The sequence below is a fragment of the Aptenodytes forsteri genome, unplaced genomic scaffold (assembly GCF_000699145.1).
Source record: "Aptenodytes forsteri isolate BGI_AS27 unplaced genomic scaffold, ASM69914v1 Scaffold494, whole genome shotgun sequence".
NCBI classification, from domain to species: domain Eukaryota; kingdom Metazoa; phylum Chordata; class Aves; order Sphenisciformes; family Spheniscidae; genus Aptenodytes; species Aptenodytes forsteri.
Genome location: NW_008794455.1, coordinates 245,057 through 263,205, shown reverse-complemented (window position 1 = coordinate 263,205; position 18,149 = coordinate 245,057). Strand labels below are relative to the sequence as shown.

General features: G+C 62.1%; 1 protein-coding gene across 1 annotated transcript in view; it reads left to right on the top strand.

Annotated features, from left to right (window-relative positions):
• Nucleotides 1-18,149, top strand: part of ABCA2 (ATP binding cassette subfamily A member 2) — a 39,725-nt gene that overhangs the window by 18,093 nt on the left and 3,483 nt on the right. The window contains exons 14-49 of the mRNA XM_019474963.1: nucleotides 340-507; nucleotides 823-919; nucleotides 1,329-1,502; nucleotides 1,592-1,694; nucleotides 2,504-2,618; nucleotides 2,965-3,155; nucleotides 3,388-3,538; nucleotides 3,843-4,047; nucleotides 4,626-4,790; nucleotides 5,229-5,409; nucleotides 5,700-5,912; nucleotides 6,231-6,427; nucleotides 6,513-6,695; nucleotides 7,143-7,327; nucleotides 7,429-7,549; nucleotides 7,819-8,109; nucleotides 9,228-9,446; nucleotides 9,631-9,733; nucleotides 10,214-10,542; nucleotides 11,104-11,317; nucleotides 11,494-11,599; nucleotides 11,987-12,098; nucleotides 12,532-12,592; nucleotides 12,848-13,022; nucleotides 13,108-13,223; nucleotides 13,493-13,640; nucleotides 13,878-14,001; nucleotides 14,820-14,952; nucleotides 15,146-15,263; nucleotides 15,408-15,586; nucleotides 15,902-16,043; nucleotides 16,395-16,529; nucleotides 16,765-16,868; nucleotides 17,148-17,240; nucleotides 17,527-17,629; nucleotides 17,789-17,926. Of these exons, the coding sequence (XP_019330508.1) occupies nucleotides 340-507; nucleotides 823-919; nucleotides 1,329-1,502; nucleotides 1,592-1,694; nucleotides 2,504-2,618; nucleotides 2,965-3,155; nucleotides 3,388-3,538; nucleotides 3,843-4,047; nucleotides 4,626-4,790; nucleotides 5,229-5,409; nucleotides 5,700-5,912; nucleotides 6,231-6,427; nucleotides 6,513-6,695; nucleotides 7,143-7,327; nucleotides 7,429-7,549; nucleotides 7,819-8,109; nucleotides 9,228-9,446; nucleotides 9,631-9,733; nucleotides 10,214-10,542; nucleotides 11,104-11,317; nucleotides 11,494-11,599; nucleotides 11,987-12,098; nucleotides 12,532-12,592; nucleotides 12,848-13,022; nucleotides 13,108-13,223; nucleotides 13,493-13,640; nucleotides 13,878-14,001; nucleotides 14,820-14,952; nucleotides 15,146-15,263; nucleotides 15,408-15,586; nucleotides 15,902-16,043; nucleotides 16,395-16,529; nucleotides 16,765-16,868; nucleotides 17,148-17,240; nucleotides 17,527-17,629; nucleotides 17,789-17,926 (5,592 nt within the window). The remainder of the gene's footprint in view (nucleotides 1-339; nucleotides 508-822; nucleotides 920-1,328; nucleotides 1,503-1,591; nucleotides 1,695-2,503; nucleotides 2,619-2,964; nucleotides 3,156-3,387; nucleotides 3,539-3,842; nucleotides 4,048-4,625; nucleotides 4,791-5,228; nucleotides 5,410-5,699; nucleotides 5,913-6,230; nucleotides 6,428-6,512; nucleotides 6,696-7,142; nucleotides 7,328-7,428; nucleotides 7,550-7,818; nucleotides 8,110-9,227; nucleotides 9,447-9,630; nucleotides 9,734-10,213; nucleotides 10,543-11,103; nucleotides 11,318-11,493; nucleotides 11,600-11,986; nucleotides 12,099-12,531; nucleotides 12,593-12,847; nucleotides 13,023-13,107; nucleotides 13,224-13,492; nucleotides 13,641-13,877; nucleotides 14,002-14,819; nucleotides 14,953-15,145; nucleotides 15,264-15,407; nucleotides 15,587-15,901; nucleotides 16,044-16,394; nucleotides 16,530-16,764; nucleotides 16,869-17,147; nucleotides 17,241-17,526; nucleotides 17,630-17,788; nucleotides 17,927-18,149) is intronic.

Here is an 18,149-nt window from a genome sequence, read left to right as displayed (position 1 = left end):
TCCATCCCAACACTCCAATCATAGGAGCCATCCCACCACGTCTCCGTGATGCCAATAGTGCGGTGGGGACTGAGCCTGCCTGGGCTTTACTGCTCTGGGAGGGGGAAGGGGGTGTCCTGCCCTTGAGCACCTCGTAGCTTCTTCATGTGAAGCTCTCAGGTGCTCCTGGGTGCCCGCCCAGCTCTTGCAAGGACCAGGCTGGTTCCCTGCACAGGGTGGACGCTGTCCCCCATCCCTAGGAGGAGCATTGGGTTCTGTCTGTTTCCATGGAGAAGACAGGGGGCTGAGAGGCAGGGCGTACCCCAACTTCTCCCTCCCATCTCTCCCTTTCTGTCCCAGTTCACTGCCGACCTCCACAAGCACCCAGAGATCCTGAATGTCTCCGACAGCGATGTTCTCCACAACTTCCTCAATGGCAACTTCTCCCTGCCCAACGCCAGTGTTCTGCTCCAGCAGCTGGACACCATCGACAATGCCGCCTGCGGCTGGGTCCACTTCATGGCCAAGGTGAGGTGTGCCCGCCTGTGGGAACATGGGTGCTGGAGTGGCACCCACCGCCCACAGCCAGGCTCTGTGGAGCTGAAGAGGGGTCAGGTCTGCTCAGACCTACTTAAGGCCATGGGACGGGAGCCCTGGAGGAGATAGTGGCTTCTGCAGTGTCAGGAGCTTTGGGGTAGATGTCAATGGTGGACGTGCCCATCCACCGTTGGGTTTGGGAGCTCTTTGGGTGGCTGTGGGTGGCACATGCTGCACTGTGTGCAGGGTCCATGTGCTAGACCCATCAGGGGCAGTGGGGTCTCACTGGCCTTCCCCTCCCACTAGGTCAGCGTGGACATCTTCAAAGGCTTCCCGGATGAGGAGAGCATCGTCAACTACACACTGAACCAGGCCTACCAGGACAACGTCACTGTCTTTGCCAGTATGTCCCCAGGAACTCCCTTTTGTAGGGGTCCCTGAAGCCATGTCCTTCTCCAGCTGTGCCCCAGGCTGGGGCCACTGGCTTTGGGACCTGGCTCCCATGGTGCATGCGTTGGGTGGATGAGCAGATCGAGCATCTCACGGTACCCATCCTCTACCCCTGGCCTGAGCCCTGCCGGTCACAGGACCCTGCCGCTGTCCTGGCTCTCCCACTGCCGCTGCCTGCTGTCCACATGCCCTCACATCCCATGCCAGGGCCATGCCCACCCTCCTCATCCATGGCAGCCCTCGTGGTGCCCTTAGCTGGGACACACTGAACCCCTCCACGTCCCTGCCTGTCGCTGTGGGCTGGCCGGTGTAGCTGTCTCCCATGGTGCCAGCAGGCTCCCTGCCTCTCCCGCTGCCCGCAGGCGTCATCTTCCAGACCAACAGGGATGGCTCACTGCCCCCCCACGTCATGTACAAGATCCGGCAGAACTCCAGCTTCACGGAGAAGACCAACGAGATTCGGCGGGCATACTGGCGGCCCGGTCCCAACACCGGTGGCCGCTTCTACTTCCTCTATGGCTTCGTCTGGATCCAGGGTGAGTGCCAGCTCCCTGCCACAGCTGCCCATGTCCCCGGCCCCTGCCCGCACTGCCCACTCAGCTTGGCCTCTTCCCCTTCTCCCCAGACATGATGGAGCGTGCCCTCATCAACACGTTTGTTGGCCATGATGTGGTGGAGCCCGGCAACTATGTGCAGATGTTCCCGTACCCGTGTTATACCCGGGATGAGTGAGTAACACCCATGTGGGCAGGGTGGGCAGGGGCAGGACCTTCCCTCTTCCCCTTTGCAGGCCAGGACACTTCAGCTGGGAAAAGGGGACAAGTTTGGGGGCCTGAGAGAGGTTGGTGACATTGGGAGTGATAAGCAACCAGTTAAGCCCTGTCCCTTGAACCACCAGGCTAGGCAAGCAGGGGAAGGATTTTGTGCCCAGTTCGTAGCTGAAGTGAGGAACTCATGGCTGGGGGGGGAAAAGGGGACAAGTTTGGGGGCCTGAGAGAGGTTGGTGACATTGGGAGTGATAAGCAACCAGTTAAGCCCTGTCCCTTGAACCACCAGGCTAGGCAAGCAGGGGAAGGATTTTGTGCCCAGTTCGTAGCTGAAGTGAGGAACTCATGGCTGTGGGGTGTCTTGGAGGCTGAAAGACTTGGGGAGAGCAAGAGGAGTGTAGTAAATGGATGGCACATGGGTCTGTCGGTGGTTATTGAACACAGTGGTCTGGAGGAAGCACCTGGAGAAGTCCCAGAGCCACCAGCCCTTCAGGGCAGGAGGGTGGATAGGGCCCCGTCCACACCAGGGTAGGCAGGGCACTGGGCTGAGCCCGCAGCTGCTGCCCGCCTGCCTGCCAGGACCTGACAGCCAGGACACTAGATTGTCCTATGGGCTCATTGGAGAAGTCCTTTCAGGGCACTAAGGAGCTGCTGGACCAGAGGGCTGGTTGTCCCCAGGTGGTGGGAGAGCCCCTCCAGTGCCCTGTGCCCCTGGGTCTCTGTGGTGGTGCCACCGTCCAGCTCTCCCCTCTCTTCCTCTACTCCACCAGCTTCCTCTTCGTCATCGAGCACATGATGCCCCTGTGCATGGTGATTTCCTGGGTCTACTCAGTGGCCATGATGATCCAGCACATTGTGACGGAGAAGGAGCATCGCCTGAAAGAGGTGGGGACGGTGGGAGAGAGAGGAGCTGGCATCTCTGAGCTCTAAGTTCTGTGCTGCGTCCCTGGGCACCTTCCCCATGTCTCTGGGGTGTGTGAGCTGGGGCGGGCGCAGATCCCACATCCCTGGGCTGAGCTGGTCCTTCCAAGTGTCCCCAGCACGAGCCCTGCCCAACGCCGGAGGGAGCTGAGCCCGTTGGCACCCTGGCACAGGGTGCTGTGGCCTGCCTGCTCCCAGCAGCCCCCAGGGACCCCTCAGTGCTGCCCGTTGCTCTCCCAGCCCCAGCGAGTGAGGCAGCAGGGATACACAGGGTAGGGGACAGCCCAGCTGAGCAGTTTTGGCCTTGCAGGTGATGAAGATGATGGGCTTGAACAACGCGGTGCATTGGGTGGCTTGGTTCATCACCGGCTTCGTCCAGCTCTCCATCTCGGTCACAGCGCTCACTGCCATCCTGAAGTACGGCAAGGTCCTGATGCACAGTGATGTCCTCATCATCTGGCTCTTTCTCGCCATCTACGCAGTGGCCACCATCATGTTCTGGTGAGCTGCCTGGTCCACCTTGTGGGGTGATGGGGCACGGGCAGGACCAGGGTCCTTGTGCCATGGAGCGAGGGTGCTGGGAGCTATGTGGGCAAGGGCCGGTGGAGGGGCACAGGTCCCCCCAGCCAGCTGATTTGAGGGGCCAATTTATCACCTCAACGCCACCAAAATCAGACAGTGTGGGGAAAGCCCTGGTGGGGTAGGCTCCAAGGCGACGCTGTCCTCCCTGCAGCTTCCTGGTGTCAGTGCTCTACTCCAAGGCCAAGCTGGCCTCTGCCTGCGGCGGCATCATCTATTTCCTCAGCTACGTGCCCTACATGTACGTGGCCATCCGGGAGGAGGTGGCGCATGACAAGATCACGGCCTTTGAAAAGTGCATTGCGGTGAGTTGGCTGCGGCTGCTGGGGAGGTGCTTGGCCCCAGGTTTGCCCTGGGCACCCCATGTTCAGTACACAGGCCACCAAGCTGTCACTAAGCCCTGGGCAAACCTCTGCCTGTATGAACCAACTTCCCATGGGGCTTTGGAGGCATCTCCAGAAGGTTTGGTGCCTCCCAGGGCAGGGAGCATCTCCATGGGGCTGGGTGGGGCAGCACCGGGTAGGAATTCGCCCCAACCTGTTCCTCCGGAGCTGGCCTGTGGTTCCTGCTGACGTCCCCTTCCCTTCCCTTCCCTCTGCCTCTCCGCAGTCCCTCATGTCCACCACGGCCTTTGGGCTGGGCTCCAAGTACTTTGCACTGTATGAGGTGGCCGGTGTGGGCATCCAGTGGCACACCTTCAGCCAGTCACCTGTGGAAGGAGACGACTTCAACCTCCTGCTGTCCATGATGATGCTGATTGTGGATGCCGTGGTGTATGGGGTGCTCACGTGGTACATTGAGGCCGTGCACCCAGGTACGTGTGGGAGGTGGGGCATGAGGGCACCTCTGATCTTACAGGACCCTCCTCGCTGGGGACACTGCTGGTTCCTGGCAGTGCTCAGCCCTGACGTGGTGGGATTTGGCACAATGTGCCTTCAGGGTCCCCTGTGTGTGTCCTGTTGGGGACACCTGCCCACATGCCCTGACCCACTGGTGACACCAGCAGGTTCCTTGCAGATCTTCAGTCGCGTGTCTCAGTTCACTGGCCAGCTGTAGCAAAGCAAGGTGTCCATGGCTGAAGTGCTGTTCCCCCTTACCACCTGCTTGAAGAGGAGTTTCACCCGCTTCCTTTGCTTTCCTAGTAAAACCGAAGCATGAGCCAGGCCCAACCCAAAGCCCAAAGGACTTTGCTTCCTTGCACAGCCCAGCAGCATGGGCCAGGGTGCTTGCAGCTTGCAGCCCCCACCCCACAGTGATGTCCCTAAGATGGGGAAACCTCCAAGCCCATGCCCATGCTGGTACCTGTGCCAAGCTCTGCCGTGGCCCTCGGCCGGCTTCTGCACAGACATGGGTGCAGGGTTGGCCCTGACTCCATAGGGGTTGTGATTGCAGGCATGTTCGGCTTGCCGCGGCCCTGGTACTTCCCCTTCCAGAAGTCTTACTGGCTGGGCAACGGGCGAGTGGAGACCTGGGAGTGGACCTGGCCCTGGTCCCGCACCACCCGTCTAAGCATCATGGAGGAGGATCAGGCCTGTGCCATGGAGAACCGGAGGCTGGGTGAGGGCAGACAGGGTTGGCAGGGGGTAGCCCGAGAATGGCCCTGGCTCTGCTGCGGGTCCTGCTGTGCCCAGGGACTCCCATGTGTCCCCTGTGCCCTTTTTGGGGCAGGATCCTGGGCCAAGCACTGCTGCCTGTCTGGGAGCTGCTGCCTGTGGCGTGGGAAGGGGGGAAGCTGGCGAGAAGCAGAGGGGAAGGGGCCACGAGCCAGCACTGCTGCGGGTCCTGCTGTGCCCAGGGACTCCCATGTGTCCCCTGTGCCCTTTTTGGGGCAGGATCCTGGGCCAAGCACTGCTGCCTGTCTGGGAGCTGCTGCCTGGGCGTGGGAAACAGCCACTACGAGATGGAGGCAGAGAGGTTCATCCCCTGGGGAGGCCCCGCTCCAAGCCCGGCCTCCCTGCCACCCCCTGACTCCTCACCATCCCACTGTCACGGCAGAGGAGACACGGGGCATCGAGGAGGAGCCGACCCACCTCCCCTTGGTTGTCTGCATCGACAAGCTCACCAAGGTCTACAAGACAGACAAGAAGCTGGCACTGAACAAGCTGAGCCTCAACCTCTACGAGAACCAGGTGGTGTCCTTCCTGGGGCACAACGGCGCGGGCAAAACCACCACTATGTGAGTGCCGGTCGGGGTGGATGTGGGCCGTGTCCTTCTGGCCAGCTGCAGTGGGTGGGGAAGGTGCTGCGTGATGTCCTTGCAGGGCCCTGTGCTAGCTGGTGCCATGCCCAGAGGGCAGCAGTGTGGTTGGGGTGGCACCAAAGGGGGACAGGCAGCTGGTGCATGGCCCTGCACTGACTTTGCTCTGCCTGGGGCCCAGCAGATACTCCTGGAGGTGGTGGTTGGGATTGGGACCAGACGGAGGAATACAAGGTCCCTCACATTGTTGCCTTTCTCCATCCATCAAGGTCCATCCTCACTGGCTTGTTCCCTCCGACTTCGGGCTCCGCTACCATCTACGGCCACGATATCCGGACAGAGATGGACGAGATCCGGAAAAACCTGGGCATGTGTCCCCAGCACAACGTGCTGTTTGACAGGCTGACGGTGGAGGAGCACCTCTGGTTCTACTCGCAGCTCAAGAGCATGGCAGAGGAGGAGATCCGCAAGGAGATGGACAAGTAAGCACCCCCCCAGCTCCTTTTGCCCCATCTGTGCCTTTTGCATGAGTGGGTCCCCTTCCTGCTGGCTGTGCTGTGGTGGGTGATCTGGGAGCAGAGATGTTCCCCAGAGCAGCTCCACCAAGTGTTTTCCAAACCCTGGGGTATCAGGCTGTGGAAGCCAGCAGAAGATGCTTCTGTAGCCTGGCTGCAGCTGGGCTGTCCTGGTGGCCAAGAGCCACAGGTACCATGTGGGGAAGAGGCATCACATGCTTCCCGCAGGCACTGGGCACCGGTACGGCCCCCGTGGCATCGCTGGTGCTTCTCCCCTGTCCCCAGGATGATTGAGGACCTGGAGCTTTCCAACAAACGCCATTCCCTGGTGCAGACCCTCTCGGGGGGCATGAAGAGGAAGCTGTCGGTGGCCATTGCCTTCGTGGGTGGGTCACGGGCCGTGATCTTGGACGAGCCCACGGCTGGTGTGGACCCGTATGCGCGCAGGGCCATCTGGGACCTCATCCTCAAGTACAAGCCAGGTGAGCAGAGGTGGGCAGAGCCCAGCATTGCTCCTCTGGCTGCGGTGGCCCCAGCCCTTCCTCTGAGGCTCTGTGCCACCATCAGGGAGGACCATCTTGCTCTCCACGCACCACATGGATGAGGCTGACCTGCTGGGCGACCGCATCGCCATCATCTCCCATGGCAAGCTCAAGTGCTGCGGCTCCCCGCTCTTCCTCAAGAGCACCTATGGTGACGGCTACAAGCTGACAGTGGTGAAGAAGCAGTCGGACACCAGGAACGGCACAGGTCTGGGTGGCAGAGGGACTCTGTGTTTAGAGGAGTAGATGGGACCAGCCCTTCTTTAGCCCAGGAAAGAGGTCAACACCCAAGTGCTCTAACCCCAAGTCTCCTTAGGCCACGTGGAGGGCGGAGGGGTACGGGGCAGGGGTGTAGGAGGTGGCATCGCTCAGCCTTGATTTCTCCCCGTCTGGGTCCCGGATTAGACCCTGTGTGGTGGCATTTGCCTCCAGGTGCTGGTTCTGTCCGGCCTGTGGGCTGCCCACCGAGATACCCAGCGTGGGCCGCGGTGCAGTACACCTTCCCCAGGCCAGGCAGGGCGGCCGGGAAGCCGCCAGCACCCCGCAATGGAGGCTGAAGGAGCCCCCGCAGCACTGGGGTGTAAGGGTGGATGTGGTGGGTCCTGGTGGGAGGCCGGGTGAGAAGTGACTGACCGGTGCTGCCCCTCTGCCACAGAGCCAGGCCAGCCACACAGCCCCCCGGCCCACTCCTCTGTCAGCCCCTGCTCCGAGCCCCGCGTCTCCCAGTTTGTCAAGAAATATGTGGCCTCCTGCCTCCTCATCTCTGACACCAACACTGAGCTCTCCTACATCCTGCCCAGCGAGGCCGTCAAGAAGGGCTGCTTCGAGAGGCTCTTCCAGGTAACCATGGGGGCTGGCGGGGTGGGCAGGCAGGTGATTGTGGGGGGCCACGGTGCTGTGAGCACCTCCTGCCCTCCTCATGCAGCGCTTTGCCTCTGCAGCACTTGGAGCAGAGCCTGGAGGAGCTGGACCTCACCAGTTTCGGGCTGATGGACACCACGCTGGAGGAGGTCTTCCTGAAGGTGTCCGAGGAGGACCAGTCTCTGGAGAACAGTGACGTGGGTACGGGTGGCGGGGGGACACACACAGTGCTGCTGGGGCTGGAGAGGGGCTGTGTGCCTTTGCGTGGGCTTGGTGGCTCCTCTCCCCTTGCGCGTTGCCACAGGAGTCTCCTTTCCCAAGGGGAGGAGTGGTCTCCAGCGGAGCCCAGCCTGGCCAAGGGCAGCTGGCCTCTGCTCCACTCTGGGTTTGCAGAACAGATCTGTCCCCGCTCCATGCCACGCCACGGTGAAGGGTGGCATGGCCAGCGGCAACCTCCCTTCTTCTTCCAGACATGAAGGAGTCCAAGAAGGACGCCCTGCGGCCACCTGCCCCTGAGCTGGGCCTGAAGCCAGAGGCCAATGGGGAGCCCCTGGCTGAAGCAGCCGTGCTGGAGAAGCCCGAGGTGGAGCTCAGCAACCTGGTGACCTGCTCCAAGCTGGCGCAGTCACAGGCATCCCTGCGCTCGGCCTCCTCGGTGGGCTCCGTGCGGGGCGATGAAGGTGGGGCTTATTCCGAATTCTTTGGGGATTACGCACCCCTGTTCGATAACCGGCAGGACCCTGATAACATCAGTCTGCAAGGTTCGTGCCGCCGGTGCCCGGCCAGCGGCAGGGTCTGGGGGAGGTGCTCAGCTGGGACATGGAGGGTAGCTGGGGCGGTGGTAGTGCCTGTCCCTGCACCTGGGCAGGGCAGAGCTGGTCCTGGCCGGGGCAGGCGGACATGCTGGGGATGGGGGGCCATGCCTGCTGGGGCAAGACCCCGCAGGGGGTCTGATAATGCATCCACTGACGCTGTGCGCAGAGAACTGCAGCCTGGGTGGGAGGGCTGGAAACAGGTGCTTCCACCAGTTTGCACCCCCAAACTGGTAGCACGTGTGTGGGGGAGTCCCATGCTGAGACACAGAGCCAGTGGGCACGGGCACAGCTGGCATTAGCTCTGCCCTTTGCCTCCCTCGGATCCCACGAGTGCCACCCTGCAGACTTGCCCCACTAACACGCTTGCTCCTTCTGCTGGCGCCTGGTCAGGTTGTCTCCTCTTGGCCCTTGGGCACGGAGTCATCTTTCAGCTGGTGGCTTCGTCCTCCGTACCCTGACCCAGGCTCGGGGCTCTCCCTGCCCAGATGCTGGGGTTGCTGGAGGATGGAGGATGCAGGCAGGCGCCCTGAGGCTGCTGTTTTATTCACAAATTCTTTTTTGGGTTATCCCAGCAGCTCTTGTCGTGATTAATTCAGGGATGCGCCACCCTGCCTCCCCGGCCAGGGCTGCTCTGAGCATTGTGATTTGGGTTGCAGGAGGCAGAGCCGAGACAATGCCATGGCAAAGCTCCCTGAGCCCCAGCCCCGCGCCTGCTGCCTTGCAGGCCCCCCTACCCATGTCCTGTCCCCTGTTCCTGACTGCTGACCGCTTGTCAGCTGGGAGAGCTGATAGGAAAATGGAGGGGTTCTGCCAAAAAGCACCAATTTAGGTTGTTTTTTTAAAACTATTGTCTAAGTTTCCCATTTTGGGCCAAGAGGAACCCGCCAGCCAGCTGCCTCGCTTCATGCCATGGTGCTGCTGTGGCTCAGTGGCCATCAGGGTTGGGTACTGCCCTGTCCCTTGGGGTGGCTGCGCCCAGCTTGGTGCCTGGCTCAGCTCCCTGGAGGCCAAGGCAGGTGTGGGAGCAGCTGTGCCGGGGGGCTGACATCATTCTCCCCTCCCAGAGCAAGAGGTGGAGGTGGAGGCGGAGGACGGTGACCTGGCCGGGCAGGGGAGCTTCAAGCTGGAGGGCTCGTGGCTGAAGCTGCGCCAGTTCCACGGGCTGATCGTCAAACGCTTCCACTGTGCCAAGCGCAACACCAAGGCCCTCTTCTCACAGATCCTTCTGCCCGCCTTCTTCGTCTGCGTGGCCATGACGGTGGCGCTCTCCGTGCCCGAAATAGGTGCATGCGAGCCACCCACCCGCATGCTGGGGGCTACTAGTGACCCTTTCTGCCTGCCCCAGTGTGGCCGGTGGGGACACTGGCTGGGGGGAGGATGAGGACAAGGCTTGTGGGCGCTTGGCCAGTCTGCCTGTGCGCGGCAGTGCTTGCAGGTGCGAGTGGGTTCCTGTCCTTGTCCTCACAGGTGATCTGCCACCCCTCATCCTCTCACCATCCCAGTACCACAACTACACGCAACCCAAGGGCAACTTCATTCCTTACGCCAACGAGGAGCGGCGTGAGTACCGGTGAGAGCTGCTGCTCGCTGTTGATAAGCATCCCATGCCCCGTCCCCATCCCCATCCCTGTCTCCGGAGTACCGGGTACCGGTGAGAGCTGCTGCTCGCTGTTGATAAGCATCCCGTGCCCCGTCCCCATCCCCATCCCCATCCCTGTCTCCATCCCTGGGACTGCGATGGGGGGCAGCAGGGAGGGCAGCCCACAGTGGGGCTGGCGCCAGGGCTGGCTCAGGCTTGGAGCAGAGACTGGCCGGTGCCATGTCCCCTTGCAGAAAGCAGCCTCCATCCTCCCCAGGGTGTCTCTAGGAGAGGTGCTAGCCCTGACGCTGGCTGCGATTGGCAGCTCAGCTCATGCCAGGCATGGGCTGTGTGTGCCCATTCAGCCATGATAAGTGCCAAGGCCTCAGGGAGGTCCACAGAAGATGGCCAAGGTGGTGAGACCCATGTCTCCTGCTCCTTGCTCCTCTTCACCTGCTCCTCTTCCCACAGCATCAGACTGTCTCCCGATGCCAGCCCCCAACAGCTGGTGAACACCTTCCACCTGCCCTCTGGCGTGGGGGCCACCTGCGTGCTCAAGACAGCCTTCAACAACACGCTGGACCAGCCCATGCAGACCCTCAACCTCAACAGCAACGAGTCCAAGATGCTGGCGGCCAAGTACTTCGACGCCATGTGCATCGACTCCTTCACCCAGGGCCTGCCACTCTCCAACTTTGTGCCGCTGCCTCCATCCCCGGCTCCCTCTGACTACCCCATCTCGGTGGATGAGGACCTGCTCCATGCCTGGAACTCCACGACCTTCTCCTCTGCCATCAAAGGTATCACCTGTGCTTGGTGCTCAGGTGTGTCCAGGCCTGGGATTCATCTCCAGCAGGGAGATGATATATCTCCCCTGCATAAGCAGCTCCAGGGACCCCTGGAAGTGCCTATCAGTTTGCCCTGGCCACAGCAGAGCATCGCATTGCTGGGCTGAAGTTCTGGCTCGGGGCCGATGGTGGCCCTGGAGCACCGCTCCCCGTTTAGCCCCGGCAGTGCCAGTTGGAGCTCCCTGGGATGGTGACACCATCGAGAGCCCTGTGGCCAGCCTTGTGTCACCCTCGCTGGGCCGCGGTCCCCAGCCATTGCCTTCTCCAGCCACACTTCATGCCCCCTCTCTGAACCATTTCTGTTCCCCCAAAGTTTTTCCCCACATCCATCTCTTCGTCCCTCTTGGTCACCAGGACACAAAAGCCCTCTCGCAGACCGGGCTCTGGCCATGGGGCAGAGTGCTCCCTCTCTGCCCGGCCGGGACCCCTCGGCTCAGCCTCTCGCCCCCATGTTGTCCCAGGCAGCTGGGGCAGGCAGGAGCCTGGCTGTGAGCTGCCCTCTCTGCTCCTCAGAGACCGTGACCTCAGCCCCTGCCCTGCCCCGCATCATCCATGAGCCCATCAAGTGCACGTGCTCCATGCAGGGGACTGGCTTCTCCTGCCCAAGCGGCGTGGGGGGCCATCCCCCACAGATGAAGGTGGTGACGGGGGACATCCTGGCAGACATCACAGGGCGCAATGTCTCCGAGTATCTGCTCTACACCTCGGACCGCTTCCGGCTGCACAGGCAAGAAGGAGGGCTGGGAGGGTCTGCCCTGTGCCGTGGAGCAGGGGTGGGGGACTGGGGACTCAGGGACACCAGCCTGGGGTGCTGACAGGAGCCAGGAGCATGCTCAAGCATGGCCCCGCTCCTGGAGGAGGAGGACAGCGGTCACAGCTTCTCGGCGGTGCCTTGTCCCACAGGTACGGGGCACTCACCTTTGGCAACGTCCAGAAATCCATCCCGGCCTCCTTCGGGGCCAGGGCTCCTGCCACGGTGCGCAAGATTGCCGTCCGGAGAACGGCCCAGGTGGGACCATGCTGCGCCCCGTGGCAGCTGGGAGATGGGTGGGCAGCAGCAGCCACGGCACGGGTGGGGAGGAGAAGGGGGCAGGCAGCGCTGCCTGCACGGCAGGGACCCCTTGCCCACAGCTCTGCATCAGTGCTCTCCACCAAGGAATCTGGTGGGGCTCTCACCCCATGGGGCGCTTTGCAGCTCCCACCCCAGCAAGTCTGGCCCAGCATGGTCAGCAGTGGCCTGCTCTCCCCACAGGTGTGAGCACAGCAAGCCTGCCCCGTGGCTGTCCCACCTCATCCCGTCCACCCCATCCCACCCCATCCCATCCCTCCCTTCCAGTACATCTGCCGTGGGCCCAGCTCTCTTGCCACCTCCCACCATTCTTCTCTGCTCCTCCAGGTCTTCTACAACAACAAGGGCTACCACAGCATGCCCACCTACCTCAACGCTCTCAACAATGCCATCCTGCGAGCCAACTTGCCCAAGAGCAAAGGCAACCCTGCTGCCTACGGTGAGGGCCTGGAGGTGTTTAAGGGTAGAAGCATGTCAGGAGCAGCTTTACGGCATGGTCCAACCAGGCTCTAAAATGCAGTGTCCCCCCTTGGACCAAGCAGGCTAGTGCCCAGTTGGGGCAGGGGGGTCACACACCTTGGCTATGAGATCTGGGCTAGGCAGATCTCTCTGAGGTCTGGGCTGGGGCAGAACATCCCAAAGTGCTGCCTGAAGGCACCTGGGCTTGCGACATGTCCGAGGATGCTCTCTGCCAGCCAGTGAGGGAGGGCTTGGCCTCAAGGTGCTCAGTTGCTTCAGACACAGCTCCTGCCGAGCTGCGGGGAGGAAACCTGTGCTCCCCCTCAGAGCCAGGGCCAGGCAGGCTGCAGGCAAGATTTTCTGTCCTGAGCCAGCTTTCATGCTCCCATGTTTCTTCTTGGGCCTTCCTGCAGGCATCACGGTCACCAACCACCCCATGAACAAGACGAGTGCCAGCCTGTCCCTGGATTACCTGTAGGTCCAGGGAGTGGGTTTGAGGGAGGGTGGTGTCCCATGGAGGGGAGGGAGCTCCTCACTGCAGTTTGCAGGGGAATGCCGAGGCTTCTGCCCTGCAGGCTAGGGGGGGACACACCGGGTGGCTGTGATGTGGGGGTCTCTGTGCTGTGCCCTGCCCTGTGCACAGCGACTGTCCCATGCCAAGACGGGTGGCCCTTCCCAGGGCAACTGAGGGTGACGGGGTCCCTGCTCTCCTCCTTGCTCCCCATGCAGCCTGCAAGGCACGGACGTGGTGATTGCCATCTTCATCATCGTGGCCATGTCCTTCGTGCCAGCCAGCTTTGTGGTGTTCCTGGTGGCTGAAAAGGCCACCAAGGCCAAACACCTGCAGTTCGTGAGTGGCTGCGACCCCGTCATCTACTGGTTGGCCAACTACGTGTGGGACATGGTGAGCAGGACACATGGCCCCACCAGCCAAGCCCCCAGGGTTGGGCGGGTGGGTGGGCAGTCACAGAAGTTTCTGTCTTCTCCAGCTGAACTACCTGGTGCCGGCCACATGCTGCATCATCATCCTGTTCGTGTTCGACCTCCCGGCATACACCTCTCCCACCAACTTCCCCGCTGTCCTCTCCCTCTTCCTGCTCTACGGGTACGTTGCTCAGAGAGGTGGTCAGGGTGCACTGGTGGGTCCCTCCAATGCCTTATCTACACTGTGGCTACATGGGCAGGATCTGGCCTCAGGGCTGCCCATCTGGCTGATGTTCTGCAGCTGCTGTAGCTGGTGGGCTGCAAGGGCCAGGGTGGGAGAGCCTGGGGAGGATGGGGCTGGGAGATGGGCAATCCCAAGGCTTGACGGTTGGCTCTGCCCAGTCCCTCTCCTGCCACGCTGACGTGCGTTTCTGCCGCTCGCATTCCCAGCTGGTCCATCACCCCCATCATGTACCCTGCCTCCTTCTGGTTCGAGGTGCCCAGCTCCGCCTACGTCTTCCTCATTGTCATCAACCTCTTCATCGGCATCACGGCCACCGTTGCCACGTTCCTGCTGCAGCTCTTTGAGCACGACAAGGTATGGGATTCACAGCTCTGCCTGGGACCACCAGGAAGGGAGAAGCTGCCATCGGGTCATGGGACAGCTCAGGCTGGGAGGGACTTCAGGAGGTCTCTGCTCCAAACTCCTGCTCCCAGCAGGGTCAGCTGTGAGACCTGACCAGGCTGTATCTTGGTGGGGATCCTGATGCTACCATGCGCTCACTGTCCTCAGGGGTGTTTCTGATGGTCATGTCCTCTCTGCCCATCCCCACAGGATCTGAAGGTGGTGAACAGCTACCTGAAGAGCTGCTTCCTTGTATTCCCTAACTACAACCTGGGCCATGGCTTGATGGAGATGGCCTACAACGAGTACATCAACGAATACTATGCCAAGATAGGTATGGCCTCTCGTTCCCTCCCTCCCTTGCTCCAGGGCATGTGGGGCTGGGGGGACCACAGTGCTGGCACATCCCCTTTGTCTGCCCTGTGGGGCTTTCCAAGGCCCAGAGCAACCTGGAGCAAAAAGCTCCAGGATGTGAACTAGACTGGTGTACAGGAAGAGACACGGTTGAGGGTCAGCCGTGGTGTGGTGCCGGTGATGCTGAAAACGGTTCCTTGGGCCATCCTGAATAGCAGCCCCATGGGGAGAGGAGGTTGTGAGCCCCAGCAGAGTTGTGCGTTTCTGCTGCTGTTGCACACTGCCTGTGGTGGGGCTGTGGTGGGGCCGTGGTGGGGCCGTGCTGTGATAAGAGGGATGGGCTCTTTCCTTCCAGACATGGTCTCTTGCTTGCAGGGCTGCACTGCCCAGACAAAATGAGCCTTTTGCTACTCGCAGCTTCAGCTTGGCCTCAAAAAGCTCTTGCTGCTCTCTGCTTCTCAAGCAGCTTCTGTATATAAGGTGCTGCTGGCATCATGAGGGGCAATTTTGGGGCAGGATCTGACAAATCCATCCAATACACACTCTCAGTTGGGTTGATTCACCCTACTGAGGTTGAAAAGTTGCAAGATGATTTCAACAGCACACACGCTGTGAATGGAAAGCCTTGTTGTGACCAGCCCTGGTGCCAGCAGCACCGACCAGCCCAGGCAGCTGCAGCAGGGGAGGGGATGCGGGAGCAGGACAGTGTCATTGTCACAGGCCAGCTCAAGACAGTATGACTGGGTTGTCCCCATGGGAAGGTGTCCCCAGCCACTCTCTCCTCTTCCTCCCACTCAGGGCAGTTCGATAAAATGAAATCGCCCTTCGAATGGGACATCGTGACGCGGGGGCTCGTTGCCATGACAATCGAAGGCTTCGTCGGCTTCTTCATCACCATCATGTGCCAGTACAACTTCTTCCGGAAGCCCCAGTGAGTGTGGCCGGGGAGCAGGGGGCAGGCTAGGCGGGGCTGGCTGCGAGGAAAAGCTTTGCCATCGGGATCCCTTAGCTCAAGGCTGCCCCTCTGGTGGGTGCGAGCAGGGGAGCTGCCCATCCCCGGCAGGGATGCGGGCAGGCGGCTCCCGTGCCTGCATCCCCACCCCGGCCCATGCACCCTCCCACAGGCGGCTGCCCGTCTCCACCAAACCCATCGAGGACGACATCGATGTGGCCAATGAGCGGCACCGTGTCCTGCGCGGCGACGCTGACAACGACATGCTGAAGATCGAAAACCTCACCAAGGTGCAGCAGCGGGGCAGCGGCAGTGGGGGATGCTCCAGTGCTGCAAGGAGACACCTCGGAGCCCTCCCATCTGAGGGATGTGGGTCGGGGCTGGGGGTCCGGGAGCTTCCCGGCGGGCTGAGCCGCCATCCCCTGCCCCGCCAGGTGTACAAGTCCCGCAAGATCGGGCGCATCCTGGCCGTGGACCGGCTGTGCGTGGGCGTGCGGCCCGGGGAGTGCTTTGGGCTGCTGGGCGTCAACGGTGCAGGCAAGACGACCACCTTCAAGATGCTGACAGGGGACGAGAGCACCACGGGTGGAGAGGCCTTTGTTAATGGGCACAGGTCAGGGGGCACGGGCTGGGTGGGAGGTGGGGACTGCCCGCTGTCCTGGGGATGGGACAGGGTCTGCTTGGGGGCCTCCCAGGATGAAGCAGCGTGAACCTGCCCGTGTGGCTCCGTGGGACTCTGCAGTCCTGTTCCTGGGCTGACCATCATCTGGTGGGTGGCAAGTGACACCGGCTCTCAGCTAAGGCTGCCCATTGTGGGTTACGTGGTAGAAGATGCTCCAGTATAAAGGAGTGTGAAAGGGGGGTGAGCAAAAGGGTGCTCCCGAAAAGCAATTCCTTCTTCCCACGGCCCCTCCATCGTCTCCCACAGCATCCTGAAGGAGCTTCTGCAGGTTCAGCAGAGCTTGGGCTACTGCCCCCAGTTCGATGCGCTCTTCGATGAGCTGACAGCCCAGGAGCACCTGGAGCTCTACACCCGCCTGCGTGGCATCCCCTGGAAGGACGAGGAGCGGGTAGGGCTCTGGGCGGGCAGTTGCCAGCGCCCGAGGGCTGGCGCTGTGCCTCAGGAATGACATATCACTGGGCACCAGCAGGGACTGAGCTGGTGTCACTGCCCTCATGGCAGTGCTGCTCCAGTGGTACACCCACGTGGGGTGCCGGGACCGGGCACATGCGCTTGCAGGCCCCCACCGCTCATGGCCGTGCCAGGGGCTGCCGTGGGGCTCCCCTGACTGGCACATCGCTTGTGGTCCCCTTGGCAGCAGGCCCGTGCTGTGGAGCCCAATTGCTTGCCTACTGCCTGCTGGTAGCTCTGCCAGCCCCATGGCCTTGGCAGGGTGACGGCAGCCCCCCATGCCTTGCAGGTGGTCAAGTGGGCACTGAAGAAGCTGGAGCTGACCAAGTACGCCGACAAGCCTGCCAGCACCTACAGCGGAGGCAACAAGAGGAAGCTGTCTACAGCCATCGCACTGATTGGATACCCAGCCTTCATCTTCCTGGTGTGCCCTGGGCTCCAGCACCCTGCCCGCAGGGTCCTCCTCCCACCCCCCATGTCCCTGGGGCTGGCGCTGGGCTAGGGTGGAGAAATGAGCCTGGGTGGGAGCTGCCTGTCCCTGGCTCTGCCATGAGTGTCCTGGGGTGTGGGATGGTGTCCTGAGCTGGGCTCAGGTCAGGAAGGGGGTGGCGGGGTCCCCCCGGGGGCCGATGTGTCTGAGGGCGCTGTCTATCCCCCAGGACGAGCCCACCACGGGGATGGACCCCAAGGCACGGCGCTTCCTCTGGAACCTCATCCTGGACGTCATCAAAACGGGTCGCTCCGTGGTGCTCACGTCTCACAGGTCTGGGGGGGCTTCTGGCTGCGCCCGCGATGCCTCCAGGCACCTGGGGTGCTGCGTGGGTGGGAGGGGGCTCTTTGGTCCCCAGGGGATGGCATTCAGCAGGGGCACGGGGAACAGAGGGAGCCCGGGACACCCTCTGTTGCCTTCTCCCATCCCTGGTGGTGGGGCCATAGCACCCGGGTGTTGGCCTGGGGAGCTCGGCTCCCTGCCTGCCCCAGCCGCAGCCCCTGGCACTGTCCCCCCCATGCCACCCTGCTGAAGCCTGCCCTGTCTCCCCAGCATGGAGGAGTGCGAGGCGCTCTGCACCCGCCTGGCCATCATGGTGAATGGGCGGCTCAAGTGTCTTGGCAGCATCCAGCACCTGAAGAACCGGTAAGAACCCAGTGGGGGTCCAGCACCCCATGTGTGCTGTGGGGCAGGAGGGGGCTGGGCCCCCATGGCAGGGTGACATCATGGCACCCACGGCGAGATGTCAGCCGTTCGTGTGGGTGCTGCTTTGGAGGGTGGGCAGGGGACTGACTCACTCGACTGTCCTGGCACTGTCCTGGTGGGTGCAGTGGCTGCTGGAGAGCATCATCCCCTTCCGTGGGGTCAGTCCTTCCCTGCAGATGTACAGGTGGCGGGGCAGGTCCTCATGGGGTCCCTTGTCCTTGCGCAGGTTCGGAGATGGCTACATGATCACGGTGCGCACCAAGTCCAGCCTCAATGTCAAGGAGGTGGTGAGGTTCTTCAACCGCAACTTCCCCGAAGCTGTCCTCAAGGTGAGCTCCCTGTGGTGGCAGTGCCATCCCCTGCCAGCCCCTGCCTCGGGATGCAAGCAGCCTTCATCCACCAAGGGACACCTCTGTGGGACCCCCCACAGGTTGACAGGAGGGGGTCTGGGAGTGAGGGCTTGGGTGTCATCTCTGTGTCCCCTGCAGGAGCGGCACCACACCAAGGCCCAGTACCAGCTGAAGTCAGACCAGATCTCACTGGCGCAGGTCTTCAGCAAGATGGAGCAGGTGGTGGACGTGCTGGGCATCGAAGACTACTCCGTCAGCCAGACCACACTGGACAACGTGAGACAGGGGACGGCACAGGCAGCTGGATGCTTGTCTCCAGGGAGGGTGGCCATGGCCGGGGGTGGTTGGCCATGCCAAAGTGCCTGGCAGAAACCACTTTTGGGATGGGAGGTGGAGCTAGGTGGGGGCACAGCAGTGGCCACAGCCCAGTGGGATGCACTGGGGCCCGTCTTCAGCAGCACAGATGGCAGGCGAGGGGCAGCCGGGGGGGGGGTGAAGG